The 22,477-nt window shown below is 48.5% G+C and overlaps 11 protein-coding genes across 11 annotated transcripts; 4 read left to right on the top strand and 7 right to left on the bottom strand.

Annotated features, from left to right (window-relative positions):
- Positions 1-556: 556 nt before the first annotated feature.
- On the top strand, positions 557-2,010 carry ANOM_000035 (NAD(P)/FAD-dependent oxidoreductase; the record flags this gene model as incomplete). The annotated part of the gene is made up of 2 exons (XM_015545293.1): positions 557-1,141; positions 1,192-2,010. 2 exons carry the CDS (start codon positions 557-559, stop codon positions 2,008-2,010), a joined length of 1,404 nt encoding a protein of 467 aa, XP_015412453.1.
- A 452-nt stretch (positions 2,011-2,462) lies between these two features.
- ANOM_000034 (uncharacterized protein) lies at positions 2,463-2,792 on the bottom strand (the record flags this gene model as incomplete). The annotated part of the gene is made up of 3 exons (XM_015545292.1): positions 2,463-2,492; positions 2,571-2,591; positions 2,652-2,792. The coding sequence occupies 3 exons, from the start codon at positions 2,790-2,792 to the stop codon at positions 2,463-2,465; spliced, it is 192 nt and encodes a 63-aa protein (XP_015412452.1).
- Positions 2,793-3,775: 983 nt separating this feature from the next.
- Positions 3,776-5,700, bottom strand: ANOM_000033 (putative MFS transporter; the record flags this gene model as incomplete). The annotated part of the gene is made up of 8 exons (XM_015545291.1): positions 3,776-4,124; positions 4,175-4,698; positions 4,769-4,946; positions 4,999-5,152; positions 5,207-5,305; positions 5,359-5,422; positions 5,480-5,485; positions 5,548-5,700. The coding sequence occupies 8 exons, from the start codon at positions 5,698-5,700 to the stop codon at positions 3,776-3,778; spliced, it is 1,527 nt and encodes a 508-aa protein (XP_015412447.1).
- A 532-nt stretch (positions 5,701-6,232) lies between these two features.
- ANOM_000032 (fungal specific transcription factor domain-containing protein) lies at positions 6,233-8,556 on the bottom strand (the record flags this gene model as incomplete). The annotated part of the gene is made up of 5 exons (XM_015545290.1): positions 6,233-6,280; positions 6,335-7,142; positions 7,209-7,841; positions 8,079-8,188; positions 8,431-8,556. 5 exons carry the CDS (start codon positions 8,554-8,556, stop codon positions 6,233-6,235), a joined length of 1,725 nt encoding a protein of 574 aa, XP_015412446.1.
- A 973-nt stretch (positions 8,557-9,529) lies between these two features.
- Positions 9,530-10,459, bottom strand: ANOM_000031 (dihydrodipicolinate synthase family protein; the record flags this gene model as incomplete). Its single annotated transcript, XM_015545289.1, has 1 exon — positions 9,530-10,459. The coding sequence occupies one exon, from the start codon at positions 10,457-10,459 to the stop codon at positions 9,530-9,532; it is 930 nt and encodes a 309-aa protein (XP_015412449.1).
- Positions 10,460-11,110: 651 nt separating this feature from the next.
- On the bottom strand, positions 11,111-11,837 carry ANOM_000030 (DUF4396 domain-containing protein; the record flags this gene model as incomplete). The annotated part of the gene is made up of 2 exons (XM_015545288.1): positions 11,111-11,403; positions 11,471-11,837. 2 exons carry the CDS (start codon positions 11,835-11,837, stop codon positions 11,111-11,113), a joined length of 660 nt encoding a protein of 219 aa, XP_015412448.1.
- A 1,962-nt stretch (positions 11,838-13,799) lies between these two features.
- ANOM_000029 (uncharacterized protein) lies at positions 13,800-14,953 on the top strand (the record flags this gene model as incomplete). Its single annotated transcript, XM_015545287.1, has 3 exons — positions 13,800-14,123; positions 14,186-14,454; positions 14,518-14,953. The coding sequence occupies 3 exons, from the start codon at positions 13,800-13,802 to the stop codon at positions 14,951-14,953; spliced, it is 1,029 nt and encodes a 342-aa protein (XP_015412368.1).
- A 432-nt stretch (positions 14,954-15,385) lies between these two features.
- Positions 15,386-16,819, top strand: ANOM_000028 (ankyrin repeat domain-containing protein; the record flags this gene model as incomplete). Its single annotated transcript, XM_015545286.1, has 1 exon — positions 15,386-16,819. One exon carries the CDS (start codon positions 15,386-15,388, stop codon positions 16,817-16,819), a length of 1,434 nt encoding a protein of 477 aa, XP_015412369.1.
- A 717-nt stretch (positions 16,820-17,536) lies between these two features.
- ANOM_000027 (uncharacterized protein) lies at positions 17,537-18,320 on the top strand (the record flags this gene model as incomplete). Its single annotated transcript, XM_015545285.1, has 3 exons — positions 17,537-17,686; positions 17,761-17,912; positions 17,978-18,320. The coding sequence occupies 3 exons, from the start codon at positions 17,537-17,539 to the stop codon at positions 18,318-18,320; spliced, it is 645 nt and encodes a 214-aa protein (XP_015412372.1).
- A 700-nt stretch (positions 18,321-19,020) lies between these two features.
- On the bottom strand, positions 19,021-20,241 carry ANOM_000026 (SDR family oxidoreductase; the record flags this gene model as incomplete). Its single annotated transcript, XM_015545284.1, has 2 exons — positions 19,021-19,904; positions 19,962-20,241. 2 exons carry the CDS (start codon positions 20,239-20,241, stop codon positions 19,021-19,023), a joined length of 1,164 nt encoding a protein of 387 aa, XP_015412373.1.
- A 1,071-nt stretch (positions 20,242-21,312) lies between these two features.
- ANOM_000025 (sugar phosphate isomerase/epimerase family protein) lies at positions 21,313-22,323 on the bottom strand (the record flags this gene model as incomplete). The annotated part of the gene is made up of 1 exon (XM_015545283.1): positions 21,313-22,323. One exon carries the CDS (start codon positions 22,321-22,323, stop codon positions 21,313-21,315), a length of 1,011 nt encoding a protein of 336 aa, XP_015412370.1.
- Positions 22,324-22,477: the final 154 nt, after the last annotated feature.

Raw genomic sequence — 22,477 nt, 5'->3', positions numbered from 1 at the left:
GAAAGCACAACCTAATGCCAAACGTGATGTGAGGATGGTGTGCTCGACCGGGGGGTGACCTCTTCCCATTTTTGTACAATTTTCCGTATATCTATGTGCACTTTAGGTTCTTCATGGGGCTATTTCCCCCGCTTAGCAGAAGCTAATGCAAAGGCAATATCAAATCCCATTTCCTTCATTGGCGGGACTTGTGCACGTACGTGTTTAGGATAAGAACTAAGGGAGCCGGATGGATGCCGGCAAGTTTACCACGCTGGACATGTATGGGGGTCGCTTGATCCAGAAGCAAATTAATTGATATACTGATAAACCGGAGATTCTCTGCCGGCGCACCATCAGTGGAGCCGTACCGACGATGAGATATCCGCCGGTTTAATTTAGGCAATTCCGGTCCGGTAGCGAGCTTTTAGTGATCCAGAGACACCGTACGCCGTACCGAGGCCGATTAGCGATAAGATAAGACGGACGCATCAACCTGTTTATAACTTAACTCCGTGTCAGCTTTCCCATAGCTTATCCAAGTCATAGAGGCCATAACTTCACATCAAACGCAAATATGCAACTACCTGCATCAAATGGGACTGTCTCCGATTCTGCAGCTCAAACGCAGACTGCAGGATGCTTTCCCGTTCCCAATCCTGGGGAATGCTTCTGGCAAACCCAGCCTCACCCGAAGAGCAACCATCGCTCGACGGAACAACTGCCCGAGCACAGTGACATTGTTATAATTGGCGCGGGCTACGCTGGCATCAGCACGGCCTACCATATGGTGAGCGACCATAAGCATTTCAACAAGTCAATCACAATCCTGGAAGCACGGGGGGTATGCTCGGGCGCAACCGGTCGCAACGGAGGTCATATGCGGCCTGATTTCTACGGTCATATTCCCACATACATCGATCGCGCTGGTGCACGTGCAGGGGCTGAGATCGCCGAGTTCGAGATTGCGCATCTGCCCGCGCTCAAGAAACTGATTGAAGAAGAGAAGATAGATTGTGATTTCACCTTGACAAGGACCATCGACGTCTGGTGCAATGAAGAAGCCGCAGCCAAGGCCAAGGCAACTTTCGACAGTGTAGTTGCGCAGAATTTTGAATACATGAATGATGCGATCTTTTATACGGGCAAGGAAGTCGAAGGTGTAAGTGGTTGCTATATCGTAGTCAGATGATCTGTGCTAATATGTCACAGATTTGTGGCGTCAAAGGCGCTGTCGCATGCGCTTCGTACACGGCTGGCACAGTGTGGCCTTATAAATTCATCATGCACCTCAGTGAGTCCCTTCTGGCAACGGGTAAGGTCAACCTTCAGACATATACCCCGGCGACCTCAATCACACCAGATCCCAATGGCGGATATGTGATTGAGACGCCGCGAGGGAAAATGCACGCAGGCAACGTGATCCATGCCAACAATGCGTATGTCGCGGGACTTTTACCAGAGTATGAGAAAAATATTATTCCATGCAAGGGCATCTGCTGTCGCATTACGGTGCCAGAGGGAACCACGGCACCTCTTCTTAACAACTCCTACATCAATCGAACCGAAGACAACACTCTTTCATACCTGATCCCGCGAGCCGACGGCAGTATCATTGTCGGTGGCGCCGCCGCCAAGTTCCGGTCTTTCCGTGAGCAATGGTATAACAATGTCGACGACAGTGTTCTTATTGATTCGGCAAAGGACTATTATACAGACTACATGCAACACACCTATCGCGGGTGGGAAAACTCCGGGGCCAAAGTGGACAAGATTTGGACTGGAGTCATGGGCTACTCCTATGACTCGAACCCCCACATCGGTGAAGTGCCTGCCAAGGAGGGCCAGTTTATCATCGCTGGATTCAATGGCCACGGCATGCCGGTCATCTGGTTAGCGGCTAAGGAGCTGGCAAAGATGGTTGCGCAGGGAACATCGTTCGAGGAAACCACTATGCGAGGTTATTCAAGACGACCCAATTCCGGATTGACCGGGCAAGGGATGGGAAGGAAGAGGATGGTGATATCCTAGGCATTGGTAATTTCCCAGCGACGAAGCAATAGTGCCTTGGCATGGGCATAGGAATGAATGCCTTGTACGATTTGGGCCGTTCATATTGGTTCGTAATATTGCATTTATACATGGACAGAATATAAACAAGTTCATTGAAGTTTCAAACTGGATGCACCCAGACAGCGTATTATTGTATTACAGTTCTTTTTCTTCGCTTCTTTTCTTTAGGTATTTGCCAATTGCCTCGCTAGATATCATAGACGAAGCAAGAGCACTACAAGTACTTCTACGCATTGCATGACACACAAATAAAAGTTTGCATTGCACATCCGGATAGTCGCTCAACACATATACAATACTCCACTCAACACGTTCTCAAAACAGTTGACTGCGAAACATCAAATCCCCAACTCACAATCCCTTAACCCAATAAACTACCAAACTCGTGGTCCTAGCCCAACTTGACCCGCTTAAACGGACTCGCAGCACTTGAAGCAGCCCTATAGTCATCGTCAGAACAATCGTCTACTTACTATACCACATATCTCGGCCTCGATGAGGGGAACAGGTATACGTACAGGGCCTTCACGGTAAAGAGCCTAGATGCATTGTTAGCGGTCAGGTATTCGCATGTGTGGTGAGAAACAAGAGAAGCATACCGGGTGCTTAGCATCACAGTACTTATCCCAGCCAGCACTGTAGGGATGGCATTCATCAAGGCAGTTCGTGGGGTTCTGGCCCTGTGCCATCGCGGCGGGAGCGAGGGCGACGATGGCAGCGAAGATGCTAAGGAAACGCATTGTGATGAGAGGGTTGGTTGAAGGGTTGTTTGAATGATAATGGATGAATTGCTTGCTGTTGTGTTTGGATGAATATTCTCTTGTTCGACGGAAATGTGACCTCTTATATATCCTTTCGGTACGATCTGAATGTAACCTCGTGTTTTACTCAGCTGAGGTGGCAAACCCCATATGTGGAGTATCGCCTCGGCTGGCGAACATAAGCATTGTCTTCAAGTCGTTACATCATGCCATCGGTGCATGGTACTGGGTACTATCAATAGATTCGGTTCAATGATCGTCCTGATGGGCGATATAGTGCATGGACCCGTGACCCGCCCAAGCCCAAATTTGAGACTACAACAGGGACCCCAGTCTCATTCTTGGTGGGATACCCATGTTTTGGAAGAGGCCAGATGTCTTATTGCCCCGTAAACCCCATTTTATTGCATTTCCCCACAATGGTACCATGGTTTCTTCCGCTTCACCGGTGCGCCATAACCGAACGTAGCCGCTGACAATTGAGGCTGAACTCAATAGTTTCAATTAAGCTATTTGAGTTCTTCACTGGTACAGCAATTGTGGAGAGTCCATTTAGGTTCTATGGAATATTTTTCTATCAAAAGTTGCTATTATTAGGGGTTGATGCTGGCCTTCCGCACTGGTTGGGTTGGGTTGATTACCTCCCAAGGGATGCATAGTAGCACCCCCTGCATTGATATACGGGTAGTTATCACCCATAATTGATCAAGATCCGATCCTGAAGGCAAATGCGGGTGTGGCTGAGGAAACCTTGCCGCTGTCAAGGGATTTATGGCTCGGTGGGTCGAAGCGAACCACAACCCCCATAATGCATGACGCCTAGATAGGGACGGAGAAACCCGATACGAAAGGGCCCCGAAAAAAGGAGAAACTAGAGAATAAGTCTCTCGTGAGACATTTCAATGCTACATAACTATACCACCTATATGTTTCACCCCACTCGATCATCCCAGAAACGCCGATCAAAGTGTATATTTGAACAGGGGACTTTTTTCGCCCATTTCGTTCAACTCCTCATCCGTGTATCGTTCCCGGATCTCAACTTCGGTGAGTTGGGCCTTCTTTCGATTTAGCGTATAGAGGCAGAACTCGAGTACTAGACATGCGACCAAACCAGCCGACGCGAAGGCAAAGGAGTTACCGTAGCCGGTGGGATAACGTGGTGCCTCCTTCTCCTGATAGATAAAGCTGCCGATAATGCCTCCCGCATTACCCATACAGACAAGGTAGCCGATGCCAATCGCCCGCTTCGTGGGGTTGGGAAGATTGGACACGTTCCAGGCGTTCACGCCCGGTAGAATGGGATACATGCTAAGCCAAACTAAGCTGCCAGATCTGTAACTCAAAGGCATGATACTTACCCAAAGCAGGCCAGGCAGACCCCAAAATAGCACAATGCTATATTGTCACTTATGGCGGCTGCCTTGGTGAATAGGATGCTGAATGCGACGACCTGCAATAGCTGGGGGATAATGATGAAAGGCATGCGCCACGTATAACGATCGGCAAAAACCGAGAAAAGATAAGCCGAGAAGGCACCCACGGCGTACGGTGGAATGGTTAGTAGCTGTGCTTTGGCGGATGTGAACCCCATGCTTTGGATGATCTGGGGCATGGTGAACTTGAGGGCGTAATTGGGTACGGCGTTGGACCAATTGGCAAGGATTAGTAGGTAAATCTTCCAATCCGTCAGAACGCTGATCAACGCTCCCCATGCGACTCCTTTTTTCTGGCTTCCTTGAGTGCTGTTTGCAAGTTGCCGGACTTCCAGAAACTGAATCTCATCGGGTGTTAGCCAGCCCGAGGACCTTTGAGGAGAGTCAACAAGCAAGAAGAAAGTAAGGAAAGCCAGACAGATGGTAGCAAGACCTTCAATAATGAATATCTGGGGTGATACAGCATATTAGCTCCGATGTGCGGCAGCGTATAGTCTATAACTGTTTTTGGAGACGCACCCATCGCCAGCCTTCGTAGCCAGCAGTACCATCCATCTTGGCAATTACAAAAGCGAGAAGACCGGAGAATGCTCCACCCGAAGCAGCCGATGTGTATAAAATAGCGATGCGGGTCTGGGTTTCGTTGGGAAGATACCACTTGGAAATGATCAACACGGCGCCCGGAAGAAACCCTGCCCTGTCATTTGTTAGGATCCAGTGTAACAGTTATGTAGCAGAGGTAAGCCTACTCGAATAGGCCAAGGAGGAATCGGATGCCAACAAGGGAGCCAAAGTTCTGAACAAACCCCGTACAGGTCATGATTATGCCCCAAACCAAGATCAGAGATCCCAGATAGACAGACGGTCGTTTGAAGTGATTAAGGATTATGTTACTAGGAACCTCTTGTATTGCATGTTAGGAGCAGTACTTCCTTTTTTGAACGAGAATAGACGCACCTGCCAGCACATAAGGAATGAAGAAGACAGACAAGGCAATGTTGTATTGATTGCCATTCATCCCCAAGTCGGGAAGAAGTCCTTCTATCTTAGCATTGCCTAGCCAAGTCAGCGATACACCGAAGATACGGACACTTTGGGATATCATATACCAATATTAGTTTTATCAATGTATGCAATGAGATATAATAGAACGAGCATCGGAATCAACCGCCACTGCGCATTTTAGTACTTCACTACATAGTAAGATCACGGAGAGACCAAGCTGCGCACATCGACCTGGAAGCATAACGTGCTATCAGCATTTTGTTGCATGTAGCATATAAGAAAGCACATCAGACCTTTTTCAGGACTTGGGCCTTAGCCTCATCAGAGAAATTGGCAAGGAATTCTTCATCAGCAGAAGATAGGCCGCGAGGTTGATGCTCAAGATGCATAACAGCCTCCTTCTCAGAGGATAGATTTTCCTCGTCAAAAGTCCGAGTTGTAGTCATGTTGAATATACAATACCAAGCCAAGACAAATGATCGACAATGCCTCAGAACTAGGCTAGTACCACATTTCTGGGGAAGTGAACCCCGTGGGGAGAGGATATATAAGAAGTCGAAGTGTAAAATACTTCAAAGAGTGGGGCTAGACCTTGGCAGCCTGGAAATGGCATAGCAGAGGGATTATTTTGCAACGTGCATGATGAAGAAAAAAAGCCGTATGACCAGTCCGTTTCTGTCGGATTATGGGAGTGATTTCTTCCCCGTGGAATCCGGATGTTCATCGTGGCGGCATCGAGTCTCGGTTGCTAATCCGACATCTCCGAGCCAAGAACGGGATATATCAAGTTAGGATTTGGGATCCGCGCGATATGGGGCCCGGATATCCGTCCCTACGTATGGGAAAAGGTGGATTACTGAGTTTAATGCTCGACTCTACCGCACGAAATCAGGACAATTATATGTACATAAGTTACTATGGATGCAAATGTAAATGAACAACTCCCAGCTTACGTTGTGATCATGATGCAGAGGTGAATTACCACGTTGGTGAGATTCCTAGATCATCGAGAGCCGAGTAGAAAGCCTAGTTGTTTGTTAGCATAGATTGATCTTGTCTGGCCGATTATAGGGCACATACAGAGGCGTCTAGGTCCAGCCAGTCGACAGCTTGCCATGTGTCAAGCATGCTAGGAACGGGATTCACAGGCTTATCTATGGAGGCTATGCATTCAAAGGGTGCTTCAGCTAGGCCGGAGCCATCGAAGACGCTGAGTTGAGAATTGGAAGTGTGGCCCACCCTCCCAGCTATTCCTGGTCCTGGGTCCATAATAGTATTGCTGACTGTCTCACGTTGTGCCTCCAGGCGCAGTTCATCCAAGATAGCAGCGTACCTTCGCCCGGGTGATGCTGGTGACCCATTCCAAGCTAAGTGAGCCCGACACTTCTCAGCGAGATCAAATAACTTCACGTACGATGATTCATTCTCCAGATGTTCGTCATTGCGTGCCTTGCACTGTATATTCCAGATATATACCACCGCAAGTGCGCAAAAGGTCACATAATGAGTCCACCAAAAGGAATGAAGCAAGTTTGTGTCTTTCGCCATGGTGTTGACTAATTCTAATGCCGCTTTCGCAGCGGAAATACATTCAGTGATTCGGTCTTTTACCTCGGATTCATCATCAGAACTAACTACATCGCCGAGGAGAAACGGGCGATTAACATGGATAAGTGCATGTGAGTAGGCGAGTTGAAGTGCTGTGGCTTCTCTCCGGAAGCTCGGTATTAGTGTGGACAGCTTAATTGTGCCTAGATGCAAGGGGAGGTTGGCCCGCCAAACATGGAGTTCGTGAACCATATGATATGCAGCCGCCTTTCGGCCCTCACCAACGGAATTGCCAACTGAGTACACCTGACGGGATATGCGCCCGATGATATGCGCGATCCTGGAGGGACGTTAGAAGAAGACCAACAAACACAGTGGGGACCACATTTAGACCAGTAACACGTACTTGGCATGAAAGATAAGGGAATCAATGTGACAATCCTCCGCAGCGTCCACGGTTACAAGGCCATCAGGCCCAATGTCCTCGTCATTAACACTGTCCGGAAAGTCTTGGTTAATATCGTCATCATGTAGAAGCTGTGGTCGGCCCATAACCACGCTGAGATATTTGTCAATGGTATAAGTGACCCAGAAGACACGCTTGGCGCATTGTGCCTTGATATAATTTGAAAGACCATTTGAGGGAGCATTTTGTTTCCTCGAGCGCCGCCGGTGAAGACCTAGCGAAGACACAATCTGATAAACGTTGCCGAATACGTACCAAGCCCTATTCACGCGAAATGTCTGGAGAAGATATAGCACTTGGATCAGTCTGGCCTGGGCTGACTCCAACCGTGGAAATCCCCTCTCTGTATCGGTGAGGTGCATTGCCGCGCAAAATAAGGGGTCTGTTGACCGCAGGGCTGATACTTCGTCGTTGCTGGATTCGCTCTTTGAAATGCGAAACTGAGCGATTGCCAAAATAGTCAAGATAATGCTATATTTAGCAACGCCGAGGCAGTTTGTGCTTGGGCTATTTGTTCGCCTATTGTTCAAGACAGCTTCCAGCCAACTCTCCACGGTCTGTCGGTGAAACATTCTATAGGTAACCACACAAGACTCAAAGTAAAAGCACAGTAAATGACGCGCTGTGGAGGGATCGGGAAACGGGTCAGAATTTTGTGCGTCTTGGTAAAACGGTCTGTCTCCTGCGGAAACTAAGGGCTGATTCATCTCCGCCTCACTGGTTCTTGGGGATTTAATGTCTCTCTGTTGCATAGAAATCTTGCGCCATGCATGATGAAAGGACGTCAGACCGGAGGTTGGATCGACATACTGTCCCTCGATAACTAGCTCTGGTGATGCACGCGAGGGAGCACCATTTCCGACGTTCTCTGAGGAGTCACTGGCCCCTTCAGTGATGTTCACCTGGGATTGCTCATTGACCTGTACATCCGCACTGATGATGGATGTACTTCTTTGAGTTGTGTGTTGCACATCTGGTATTCGGCCTGTGGAGGCAGTCGCCGGCTCTCTGCATGTCGATAGGGGTGGAGGTGTAGGAGGTCGACCACGCAAATATTTGCTGGCATAGGTGCATGTTAAGCTCCTCCTGTTGCAGTGTTGACATGGGGCTGTTCCTGAGCATCGAATCTTCTTGCTTTGCATGAGTCGCAGGCGCGGCTGACCTTGGGATCTTTCCGGCGATTCTCCGACGCATCGTAAGCATCGTCAAGGCGGTGTTTACGGGCAGAGGGGATAGGTGTCACACTGCCAGTGGGGCCCGTGTCATGGTTTGGGGTTCCTGGAGCCATCCTGCTGGTCAGGATGGGTAGGGGACTGAGGTACGCGGTATAGTGGGCACGGAAATCGCGGATTCATATAGACAGGTGTGGCAATGCGGAGATTCCGGGGACGTCAAAGTTCCCCACGTTGTCCACGCCGTCCCTTTTATGTGGGGTCTTCGGATGATAGACCTCGCTTATTATTCGTCGTTCCAGTGTTCTTTGCGACTTTTTCGTCCCAGCAATATAATGTAGAGGAGCACTGCGATTGGTCATAATAATGAAGTCCGTTACTGCCCTAGACATGGGGAATTGATCACGCCATTGAGGTAGGGTTAATGTATGGACGGCTAAGTCCTTTACCGTGCCATAATTGTCCCTACTGTGGATTGGATATGGTACCTTGAATGTACGTTTCGAGTATCCATACTTCAGATTTGTGCCGTTTGGAGAAGGGGAGTAAAGGCGAGGGTTCTCATTATCATCTTCTTAAAAGATACCTGGAAGATAAACCCCACATGGGGCTAGTTGTCATGTTAAGGCGATAGTTTGGAAATTATTGTACTTGTTTTATGTTCATTTTACTGAAGGTAACTCCAGAAGGCACATCTTTATCTCTGAAAGATCCGATTGACAATGGCCATCTTCATATGTCCTACCTGAGGCGAGGACATTTCTGATCTAGGTTTCTCAAGTGATAAACCTCGGTTCTCGAACCATCATACGGAAATGTAAATATTTACATCATTTGAGAGAAGACATCAGTAACTACCTTTGGAAACAGGGGTGATATTATATAGCTGAGACATCATTACGGACTACATAGGACGAAATAGTTTGATCCATACAAAATTACTATAGTGGCCTACAGTAGTCCTTACAGCCCAGGTGGTCAATCGAGAGAAATTGTTGAACGGTCAAACTGTGTATTTCAATATCTAAACATGTAGGTACATTATCCTCGCTTCCACACCTCTTTCTTTGATACTATCACCCTCCGCATCTATACAACTCTGCTTAGACTGGCAGCACTCATAGCTGCATGAATCTCCTGCTCTGCTCCTGGTTCAAGAGGCAAAAGAGGCGATCGAACGGTAGCATGCTTGAGTATGCCACGAGCAACCAGAGCGTGTTTGAGGGCGACCGTGCCCTCCATATGAGATCCCCGGTGATAGACACTCTTTGTGACTGGCAGAAGCTGATCATGAATTTCGCGAGCCTTCTTGTAATCCTTGGCCTTCCCAGCCTTGATCAACTCAATCAATGGCTCCGGGGCGATATTGCCATAACCAACAAGGAAACCGTCCACATCGAATGATGTATGCAAGAGATACTCATCGTGGCAGCTCAAGATCTGGAGTTCAGGTCGCTCGCGGCGGATCACGGGAATCTCCGTATCCCAGCGGCGCATATTGCGGACGCCGTTCTTCATGGCAAAGACACCGGGTTGAGCCGAGATATCGAGCATTGTTTTTAGATTGTATGTGGCCTTCGTGTTGTCTGGGTACTGGAAGAGGATCAAAGGAAGTCCACTAACTTCGTAAACTCGGCGATAGCGGTCCTGAGGGGCGCCATCCTGGTATCCGAAGCGCAACCATCCATGAGATGGGTAGAGTAGGCCAGCCGACGCACCGGCGTTCTTTGCGCGCTTCGCTTCGAGCGCAGCTACTTCAGTACCCTCTCCTGTAATTCCTGCAATAATGGGGATCTTATTGTCGACGGATTGGACGAATGCCTTGATCACTGATATTTGCTCCTCGGGTGTCAGGAAGGTTCCCTCTCCTGCATGGCCCAAGACAACCAGCCCTTTCACACCGTCGATGCTACCAAGCCAGCTACCCAGACGTTGGATGGCCTCGTAATCGACGTCACCCGATCCAGTGAACGGTGTCACTGGAGCAGGTGTCAAACCGCGCATGTCAAAGCCGACCATTTTGGATGTGATGTTTTCGTGTGGCTAAATAAAAGTATAAAAAGGGTATTGCCAGGATGATATATTGTAAACTGAGCGAGTTTTCTTGGGAGTGGACGATCTGATGAGGACATTTTGAAAGATTGCCGTCAGCAATATATATCCTTATGTCAAGTATGTCCCTGGTCTTGCCTAGAATGTGGATGGAGCTCCAGAGATACCCATCGGAGGTTTTCACACACGGACTCTCGGATATCTGGAATGCCTACAAGTATACCTTCTACACCAAAATCTAGGATCATACCCCATATCTCAAGAATCCGGCGTAGTTGAGCAATGTCAACGGAATCCGCGGTATCCGTAGCGCAAGCTCGGATAAAACGGGTTGAGTGGGTCCACACGGAGGACAGTGAAATGTGCCAATTGCTACGAGTTTGCTGTTATTTGGATTGAGATTGTTTCTCGTGTTTTTGTCGGGTGGGGAAAACGTCCGATGAGCAGTCTATTGAATGCATTCCTATTTCGGCCCACACTGGCAATGTAGAAACTACAATATCATGATTTCTGAACCTTGCCCCGATGCCCACATAATAATACACGGTGAATTAATTTATAGCAACCATACACAGTACACCCAATTTGCTTCTCTCACTATGGAATCCTAGGGTGTCTTCAATGACAGGCCTTGCCATATTTCTTCAGTCGCAGGTAGTTGTACGGCAATGGAGCCAGATAGCCAGCCGTCATCGAGACAGCAGCTGCCATCCAAAAGCTCGGGTCACCCAAAGCCACAACACCGCCAGTAAGGTGATAGTCAACAACATTCTCTGCCGCCTCCATTGCGAGCATCGACACCATACTCATGCCCATCGCCGTCCGAAGTGCCATCGGCCAGGAAAGCTGGTCAGCTCCGCGCCGGAGGAGGACCGTTTCAAGAACGATCGACGTGCTGATTCCGGACGCCACTGCATTTCGTCAGCAGCCATGGACATGGCTTGTCTCTTACGGAGACTAGGGGAACAAAGAACTTACTAGACGCGGCCATGATAGTTCCCATCCCTAGCCCTGGATAGAATGTCTGGAGCATCCATAGCGCGGAGAAGTCACCTAACGTACAGCCGACCAGGCAGCGAAGTGTGTTGATCCCTGCGCGTTTCCATGTATGACGGCATTTCCAAAAGCTGAGTTGCCACGGTGATAGCGACTGCTTGTTAGCCGTCACCGAGACGGTTGCTGGGTGGCAGTGTTCATTATGAGGTTTGATAGTGTCCTTGTTCTCACTGGAATGACAGGCCTCCGCGGGAGCGAAGCTAGAAAAGGAGTTCTGGAAGTGACGGGTCGGCCGGAACGCACGGACGGGCTGCCACGGTAAGAGGATCCGACCTGACAATTTATTCATGCTGCAGATGCGCTTTCAAAAGTTTGGGAATGAAAATTTCAGTCATCAGGACGGCCCAGGGGTTTATTAAACTGTTGTTGCCGCTTCCCGGGGAATAACGCAAAAAACGCGCAGGGGCGGGGAATCTTTTAGGGAACGGCTCCACACGTGTTCTGAAAGTTATAAGCAAGCCGTTTTGAATGGGCACAAATGCTTCGCTCGTCAGATATTTGCTAGAATAATAAATATTCTCGTCAACTTTCTAGTATAGAATATTGGTTCTTATCCTCAGCACAAGTTCAAGGTTTAAGCGCTGCTCTGGCTGCGTTGGCTGCTCTGATTCTATCCAGAAGACCCTCGCATTCTCAACACTCGGTGACCAATACAAGAACACTACCCGGTCATGATGAAGGTTTCTCCATGCTATAAAATATCGTAGAAATGTGTACTGCCTCTATTTTCAGGCATTAGATATCACCCCTAAGCGTGCAACCCCTTTGCGTCGTTACTGGACCTTTGCTTTCACATAGTCCTGTCGTGAGCGCGATCCATGCGGAGTCAAAGGATGCTCCGGACGCTGGAGTTCATGGTAACTCTTGACCATGCTGAAAGAGATAATAGGCCCGTTTCGATGGATGATGTATTGTCATGATGGAATCATGTAATGTACACTGAGTACGTGAGTCCAGTTGAGCATTTTCAGTAGCCAGAGCAAGGCAACGGACATCCATCCGTCATGAAATTAGTGACCGTCTCAGTATGAAGGTATTTTCCAGAATTACCCTCCAGCAGTATCGGTGTTATGGGTTAATTTAGAACCCAAAGGAGCAGAACAGACGATCTGGGTGCCACATGGCCTTAGAAAATCATGCCGTTATTGCCCTTCGTGGTATCAATCGATGCCAGGATGTTTGTGCAACTGATTCTTATATATTTCCAAGACGGTCTGCTGCTCCATCCCTTCATTTTCAACGTGACATGTATTCGTAAAAGAAAGAAACAATTGGAATGATACCATGTCTGGACGCCACCATGTGGTAAGACATGGGCAATATTTTCATATTAGATCACCTCCTCAAGCAATAAATAACACGGAAATCAACTGATGGGGAAACCGAATGTGATCCTGCAGGCCTGCTGCGAGCGTTAATTTGGTAACGGTAGTACCCAGCGTAAATAAATTGTGCCTTAAGACCGACGCTGGGGATTATGTAGACCATTGTACAGGCTGAGGTAGGCATGAATCAGATTGACTCCTGAAAAGCGTTGCACGAAGCTTGGGAGGAAGTGGAACTCCGCATTGCGGCGCCTAGTTCCAGAATACGGGTTAAATGCGGAGTGCCAAGGAAGGGCTCCCTTTATCGCGAGATTCTCAGTACAGATATGGTCCTCGGAGAATCTGACTACTAGCTCATTGTTTGGAAGCAAGGCCAATTCCATGATCAATTGGGGAGGCGAGGCATACACCGGAAGAAAGGGGACAACAATGATAGGGCAATTATAGAGGCCATTCCGGAATTGGAGTTAGGCCGAAATACTGGCAGACAGGGCGCAAATAAATCTCGTATTCGTCGCGGGATGAGCCCTAGGGTGGGACAATTTCCTACGGACTGCGCCACTCATACTAAACGGCATCCCTTGATCCGATGTTACGCTAGACTTCTATCATCTGAGAAACAGCTTCCAGCTGGGTGGGGCCTTTTGGGAACCTGAGATCGCCTGTCCTCTCCTGGAGAACTCAAACGATGACTATCTCCAGATTGGTCCGGAGATGTATGCCAAGACATTTGGGTTGTTGGGACTGGGACTAGTTCAACGAGCTAATGCAAAGTCCCTTGGCGAACCCTAGGATCTTTGAGTGAGCCTTGCGGCTATATCCGATCCTGCCTTTGTGCAGTTTCATAAAATGGGGTTTAATAGCCGCCGAGCCCCAAGGTATATCGTTCAACGCACGCGTACACCTCTACACATCCTCTCCGCACCATGAAGCCAACGACCGCTCTCAGAATTTGTTTATCCTCTTTCGCGACTATAACTGTTGCCAAGCAAGTGGGGTATTTCCAGTCGTCAGACTGTGTTGACTCATCGGGATTCGAATCATGTTACCAGGATGCCGACCAGGGTTTTGCCAGTTGCATCAATAACAATTGCGCTGGTGGAAACAAAGCTTGTACGGAGTCCTGCAATGGGGATCCTGCATGCGTGCAATCGAAGTGTCCGGACTTGGGAATAGACTGTATCAATGCCTGCGAGTGTGTAAAGAACACGGACTACATAGAATGTGCCGCAACCAGTTGTTGGAATCAGGTACGCAAACCATCATCATCACAACAAGCAGTGCAATCTATTGCTAACGTATCGGCTGCCAGGTATATTCTTGCGAGTATCAAAACACTGCCTATGACCTGCTTGACTCCTGTGTGAACACGTCTATCGAGGCAGTCCCCTTCTTCCCGCCTCCTGATAATGCCCCCGGTGGCTGCTCCTGTAATTTGGGTAGAGTCGCCGAGGTACAAAAGGTGGCGGAAAATGCGATGCGCAAGTGCTACGACAATATAACGCCGGATTCGGATAGCGAGCAGACCATAGCTTATGCGTTCACCTGTGGGTGTTGCGGCCAAAGTTCTTATATCTCCTCGTGCGTGTGACCAACACATTGAGCCGTAATCTACAGCTCCCAGTGCTAATATTTCTGATCAAGGATATGGGACATATGCCCAAAAACAATTCCTGCCCTACTAGGCGCAGACTTTGTCTATCAGGCTCTCTTGGAGAACAGTGATTGGAACCAGTGCGGGCCATACCTTGATCGTGACACTTGTACAGCGGATCTGGGCTTTAGCAACCAGACACAGTTCCATGGCCCAGGGAAGCTGCCCGCAAATGGGACGGAAGCTCTACATAATACTGGTGGTGTGATTTCGACCCCAGTGAGCGGAAACACCTTCACTTGGACGATCCACGACAGCCCACGCCCTATCACAGCTGCGGCCACAAACAAGGCTGTACCGACAAAGACAGAATCCAGTGGCAAAGACGCGACAGCCACTGCGGAGTCGGGGGCAGGACATAAATATAGACCTTCCGTGTGGACTCTGGTTGGCACAATTGGTGCTGGGTATCTGCTCATGGAATAGACGCCACGTGTGAGTTTTGGACGTAATCGGTTCAGGGCTGATTGAAGTTGGTGCGGACTCGCCTGAGGCAAGCGTCGCGAGGCTATCCAGGAATCGGACGTTTTCTTCCCACCGAAACTCCGGCCAGAATCCGATCAGGTGACCATGAATGCCTCAGGCATCACTGTATTTGTTTGCCCAATGGCAGCAGGTTCGTTCAAAAAACAAGCAATCCTTGACCATCGAGTCTCTTGATGAGGACAACGCGTTGAATCAATGTAGAACACGATGAAGATAGCAACCAATGCCGTTTCTTCGAAGATACCACGGATGAATATAAGTCCACGCTTTGTCTACGCTACTAACCCGCACTAAGAAATTTGACTCCGGTCTTCGGCCCATCTCGGATGCCATTTTCACCTTGACGTATATCAAACCCTGCAACGCTGTATCATGCTGTGTTCACTTCCCCAAGAGCTCATCCTCCATGTAGCTGGCTTTCTGCCCAGTGGTAGTCTGGCCGCGTTAATTCGCACTCAGACGGGAATCGCACGACTAGTGACGCCCTGTCTATACAATAAAGTGGTCCATGAACCTCTGCCCCTTGAACCGGATGATGAACCTGATTCCGATGTGGATGATTTTCGCACTATATCAGATACCTCAGAGGTTGAAGTGCCATCTCTCCATTGGACCGAATGCGTCTCGCGATGGCACTCGAAAATCATACTAGGTTACCTCCAGTCACAATCTCAAGACGTGTTATCGGGTTGTGGAGCGCCGAGGTCGAGTCTTCTCCATCTAGCTGCCCAGGGCGGAAATATCGATGTGGTCAAGGTACTCATTTCCAAAGGCATAGATATTGATAGGTGCCATGACGGATACAGCCCTCTTGCCACAGCTATACAATTCAGCCGGGAGCAAATGGCCCTGTGGCTGATCGGCCAAGGTGCCGATGTCACTGAATGGCTCATGGGAACGGGTTTAACCATTCTCAACCTAGCTGCTGGATTCTGTTCTGCAACTGTCGTCTGCAAGGTTGTCGAAGTTCTTCGGGAAAAGGTTGGTACAACGGGAGATATATTCTCCCCTTCCGATAATGTCATGGTCCTTCACCGTGCAATCTACAGAGGAGATGTCGAATCCGTCCGTATTCTGCTTGACAACGGAGCTGACCCGTCCGGTTGGGATATACACGGTGTATCGGCATTGACACTCGCCACGGCGAACGGCAACGAGGAGATAGTCACAATGCTTCTGGATCGTGATGCGAACCCATTACCTCATGATGCTGTGGGAAGATCTGCGTTAGGGTGTGCTGCCGGGTCACCCAAGTTGAGCTGGACGACCGTAGAGCGGATCTTCCACGCATATCGAAATGCAGGCGGGGATATCAACTGCACCTATGTTACCATTCCGGAATTTGTCGGCGGGGCGCCTAGACCTTTGGAGAGACTGCCACTTCATCAGTTTGCTGCTGCCGGGTCGGTACCCGGGGTTGAGTTACTCCTCCAATATGGTGCGCAGGTCTCCACCAAGGGGAGAGATGGGATGACGGCACTGCACGCGGCTTTGTTCAGCTATCGGTATCGTCGTGACTCAGACCAAATCATTAATGAGATCTGTCGGATGCTAGTTGAAGCTGCTGTTGGGTCGGGCGAAGATTTGAATAACCAAATGACTCCGTATACTTCATTCATGCGGATGAGAGGCGCCACGGCGTTGCACTTGGCTGTGGTTTGTGGATTACAGGAAGTTGTCCGCCTTCTACTGGATCATGGAGCAGATGCGAAGATCGTTGATGAGGAGGGAAAGACCGCTCTGGATGTCGCCCGAGGATTGACCGATCAGTTAGTTATTGATCTGCTAACAGCGAATCATATATAGAAGTGTACAAAATATCTTATATCACTCTTAGAATTGTCTACGGATGAGAATTATTGTACGAGTAGACCTGGATAGCTATGTCCCCGGAGCTTAAGGCCGTCCAACCCACAGCCGTATGTTTACCAAACACAATCGCATATCCTCTCCAACCAATCATGGGCCTCCTGTCGACATTCCTTTCGCAGTTAGTGGCGATTAGTGCAGTTCTAACGGTTCTAGGTCATTTGCTACGTAGTATAGCGCAAGACAGGAAATTCGGGGCGGTCAAAATGTCGGCTACGTCCGAATCCTTCCATAAACTCAGGTACCAAACGTTGGTCATATTTTTACCTGGCAAGGCTGAGTGTGGGTTCACCTGAGGGCTTGGCCATGTAAATTTCATTTAACCCCGTCATCTCATTGGTTACGTCGTTTACGGATTGCTTTAGTGCGATGAAGATGCTTGGATGTTGTTGGGGGCGAAAAAGAGCCTCAACCAGACGCATTAACGTGGCTTGGTTCATGATAGACCACTCAATCCTAGTGGATAGTGTCGTTTTCATGACTACACATCTTTAACCAGCTCAGCCACGGCGGAGAGCCGACACTGCCGAGCGGAATCTAGCCGAGAAACTGGTATATAAACCCCAGTATTCCTCCAAAGGTTCTCAATCAACCATCCTATGTCTATTCAATTGTCTCTATAGTGTACCATACAACGTCTACCTCATATCCAAAATGCGTTTCACACTTTCCTGTCTTGCCTTGTTGGCCACAGCTATGACCGTCGCCGCTGACAATGTTGTCAAACTGGCCGTGCCAGGTGACGATGACGATGGCAGTGGGATGGACGCGCTTGCAGACATTAGGTTCCGAGTTGTTGGCATTGTATGATTTCTCACCGCTGTCCATATATAAACCCACATCACTCCCAGCAGTATACTAACGGCACAAAAACATAGAATGGTTCCACGACGTCGTACTCACCAAATTGTCCCGCAAGTGCTACCCCTACCACCACCAGTAGCGCGAGCACTACCGCCGGTAACCGCCTCATGAACTGTGATATGACATTTGTGTCAGGCCCAAAGACGTTTCGGATGGATTGGGAAGGGTAACTACATTCTATCCCTAGTATTCTGTGCCGTGAAGTATTCTAATTAGCTTGAAACTCCCCAGCGAAACTTTTGAGCGATGCGATATGGGCTCCAAGAGCGCCACTTGCTATGTAACGTGGACGACAACCCGTGGAACATCAATCCTCGGAACGGATGTCGATTCCTCGATGGTCCCTGTTACCACAGTTTCATTCACCGTCACAGCAACAGATGCCTCTGTTACACCCTCGTCTTCGGCCTCGGCCTCGGCTTCTGCCAAGGCCACTGCTACTGGATCTGCCGATGCGTCATCTACCAGTGCAAGTGCATCGAACACTGAGAATGCTGCCATGGGTCTACCCACGGGACACGCCTACTTTGCGGCGGGTGGTGCAGCAATGGCACTTGCGGTAGCTATTGCCTAGGCTAGGAATTATGCACATGATAATATGGTCAACGAGTACTTATAAAGGGGAATGACCGAAGTTGAGGCTGTTGGTTTCAATGAAGGAGTGGCGTAATAGAGTTGCATTGATGTATTGTTATAGAGGTTGAGTTACGCGATAGCATATCCGTTTCTTTACTGTTATTATGCATAGCCATCTTAAATCGCGCATATACTAGCTTGTTTTTGTTCTCATGAGCCCCTGGAGGTGAGCCTGTACTGGGAACCTTCTTCGCAAGCCCAGCGATACTACATTGAAAGCAAGATATGCTTGCCATTCAGTCCGACAGTAATAGCTTACTAAATGTGAGCACTGAAGGATATACCGAGCTGTTAAAGGCTCACCTTTGGATATTGTACAGAAGAGTAATAACAATTACTACCATATAGGAAAGTTCATTAAGTAGGCCAAATTCGCTGTCACCAAAAGGACACTTGTGGAGTTCGGATACATTTCGTTCTCTTACAAAGTAAGCAGAAGATTCCATAGTCGTACCCTTCAAAGTCTTGAATTTGGAAGAGGATCTAAAATGTGCTATCTAACTACCCTGAATGGTCATTATGACCACCAGGAAATATTGGGTCACCATGTAGACACGTGAGTAAATGAGCAACCTTCATCATGGGCTGATCGAATGATTTTGTGCCCTAGACCTTTCTTCCTTCAAGGCATAAACGACTCAGTGGAACGAAGGAATGACCCTGGCAGCTGCCATCCGATCAAACGCCACACGATAACCCTGAACGGTATCAATACGTTCGGTAAATCCAATCGAGCGGGCAGCATCAAGGGAGTACTCTCGATCAAAGTCGAAGTCAACAAGCATGAACTGAATGAATGGCCAATTCTGCGCCTCAAGCAAACCTCTCCTTAATCCATGTTTCTCAACCAAATCATTCCAGACGCCGTGATTCTCACGAACAAAGTCTTCGATTTTCTTCTGGTCTCCCCCAGGCTTCACTCCCACCAGCCCAAAATACGAACAGAGACCAGGCCAGACATATTCCCAGCTGACAATATCACCGTCTGCAACGTTGAACGCTGACCCGTTGGGACATTTATCCCGGTTCAGCGCAGTGTAAATTTCCATCTTAGACAAAATGTCCTGGAAAGTATCGCTATGTGTAGATTGGTAGCCGTGAAGCGTCCCAGGGAATGGGATCTCCGCTCCTTGACCATAGACTTCGCGGTACAGGGTCAGGTACAGCGCGATACCTTGGGCTATGTTCATTACATTTGTACCGGGAACAAAGCCAACGATTCCGTCCGGTCGAATCTCTGAGAATGTCCACTTTTGACTCTTGGATAGCTCAGAAAGTATATCGTACTGGTCATAATAGAAGACACTGCTGCGCCAGGGCTCCGGGATACGGGGCATAGATTCGCGAAGTGGGTGCGGGATCTTGAGTTCATTTGAGAATTCCAGCCCGTAACCTTTCCCACCTGTTTGCAGGACCACCGCTTCGAGGTTGGTAGCAATGCCACTAATTGCCTCAATAGCAGTTCGGATGAGTGCAGCATTGACCTTCCGCCTGGATTGGAAATCACCAGCCTCGATGTAGGCTGGTAGTGTGATAACTTAGTGATCATGGAAATACCCCATAAACAAACGAGGCTTACCGCAAAAAAAGACAACCTCAACTGATTCCACATCATGAACCTTGGCCTTCAATTGACCACTGACAGATGACACTGATAGCGTAAGGTCGATGCCTGAAACAATGTCTAGTCGAGGGTCGTTAGGGAGATATGTATCTTCCTTTTTGAGAGGTCTATTACAAAGACCAACCACGCGTCGAAAAGAGGAGGATGTGGGGTAGCTAAGACATTGATTCAAGAGAGACCATCCTGAAATCCCCGAGGCCCCAAAGACGAGGGCGTATTTTCCATTCTGAGACATGACGTCGGTAGTATTATGTGTACGAATGAATCGGGTAGAAGCTTGAAAGGACTGGATAGCCAAACTGGCCAATGTTTATATCAGGGGAAAGACACCCTTCTACGTCACCAGAGGTTGATGTGGATTTGTAATCTCATCCTCGGACATTATTCCGGATGGGCGCACGGTTGAAATCTAAGGTACAACATCATCTATAATTTACCGGCCTGAATGTCGCGTGAAATGTCGATACTCCTTCCATATCATACAGCCTTCCATGTTAATAGCCCGCAGTATGTCTCATATGAAGCCCTGTGGACACTCATAGCCCCTCGGTGTGATATATTGGCTCTCAAAGAACTTATAGTATCTCAGCTACGGTACGCTGAAATACGGAAGGTGGAGTTATATATCGGACACAGGATCAACTCGCAGGACAAGACCGCCTTGAGAATCAAAGGAAAAACTTTTCCGTAATATAACGGCATAGCACTTTCGGGAGAAATACGGCAGATATTTTATGATGGTTAAAACCGACCCAATGGGGGTTAGAAATGGTTACTTGTTTCGAGGTGGCGCATGGAGCAACCCCCCAAATTGTGGGACTCATACGGCTATTGATATCTCCCGATTGTCTGGGTATTGTTGCCGCTAATAGTACGGATAAACTACTATAGTTGTCCTATATGGACCTACACTAGGCTCCACAACTCAATCTTTCTACTGGTTTAACACTTGGTCGTTTATATCCACTGAAAGCCAAAATTTTCCTTCTCTTTCCGTTTCATGCAAGTCCGTCGTCAGTTACTAATGTAGAAAATATATTCCCCTGACGATTCGTCATAAAGGACAACAGTCTGCAGGACATAGATCAACCCAAAGCATATAGTCTTTGTATTCGCTTGGTGATACTGGGAATCTCCTTTAGCAATGTGTTCGTCGATCTTGCTAGGTGGGTTCAGGTTGCTACACTGACCTGATCTAATATGGCAGATAGATATATTCTCTTACTGCAATCCACGATACCTAGTTTCTATTGCAAGGGATCTGGATTACAACATTTCGAATGAAAGCAACGTTTTCAATTAATTACTATAGGTGATTTATCCTTTGCATTGCCGTACACCAGCTCTGCTTGGCCCTGGTCGCAAACCTGTCTGGCACCTTCGGGTCGTCTTGAAACAGTTCTTTTGAAAACATCTCCACTGTAACAAGTCCATCAAATCCCAAAGAATTGAAAATAGCATCAAGAACGGGCCCAAGCGGGAGGCATCCGCTTTGGCCCTTCTCCCAGGGAAACAGGCGAGCATTTCTCGACCAAGACATTCGTGGCGGTTGTTCCTCGTCGTAAAAACGGTGGCCCTCGACAAGGGGCTGATCCAGTAGCTTCGCATCTGACAATTGTACATAGAAGACCTTGTTGACGTCAACCGTCGTAGCTAGTTCTTCCATCGACTTCCTGAGGGCTTCGTCACCGCCGGGCTGTTTGCAACCAGGGGCTGTTGGATCTCCCCAGACACGCGCGGCAATGTGGTAGGTATCCAAGCAAAGCCCGAAATTGGGCATGTTGACACGCTTAACAATCTCCCAAGTCCCTTGCCAGGTGTCGATATGCGTGCCCCACGCTACACCCTCATACGCGAAGAGGACAGGTGGATCTTGCTCAAGTCCAATCGAGGCCATCTCCATGAAATCCTTGACAATAGCATCAACATCGCCCGTTGTGCCTTTCTTCATCCAGTTGGTAGGAACTTGAACAATTCGTATACCGAGAATCCTGACTAGGTGCATCCATAACCGTAACTTGGAAATCCGAGCCGCATGTTCTTTGGGATCAAGTAAGCCCTCGTAGAACCAAAACGGTTGAAGAACACAAGGCTTGATCTTCAGTCTGTCGCAGGTTCTCTTGATGTCGATGGCAGCCTGAATCATCGTGCTGTCGCTCACTTCACCCAGGTGGTCTCTGGCATAGAAGGTCAGATCATCTTCAACCAACTCAATGAGCTTGAAACTATGCGATACTGCAGCTTCCAATCTTGAAGTAATCGGATGTACCGTCTGGTGGCCGAGTGAGGGTGAAGCGATTGCTGGCTGGAACGACATGGTGCCTGTAGCGAACGATAACGCGCTGAAGTGAGCTTGAATAACCACACATTTATCTTGCAATGTTCTCTTATAATCGTTGTTGCCATGATCCAAAGACGTTCGGGTAAATACATTCACCATCTCATTTCGAACAAACGTGATTGCCAGTCGG

The sequence above is a fragment of the Aspergillus nomiae genome (genome assembly GCF_001204775.2).
Source record: "Aspergillus nomiae NRRL 13137 chromosome Unknown contig00002, whole genome shotgun sequence".
Classification (NCBI taxonomy): Eukaryota; Fungi; Ascomycota; class Eurotiomycetes; order Eurotiales; family Aspergillaceae; genus Aspergillus; species Aspergillus nomiae.
The sequence above is the reverse complement of the archived record's forward strand: the minus strand, read 5'-3'. Positions and strand labels throughout refer to the sequence as shown.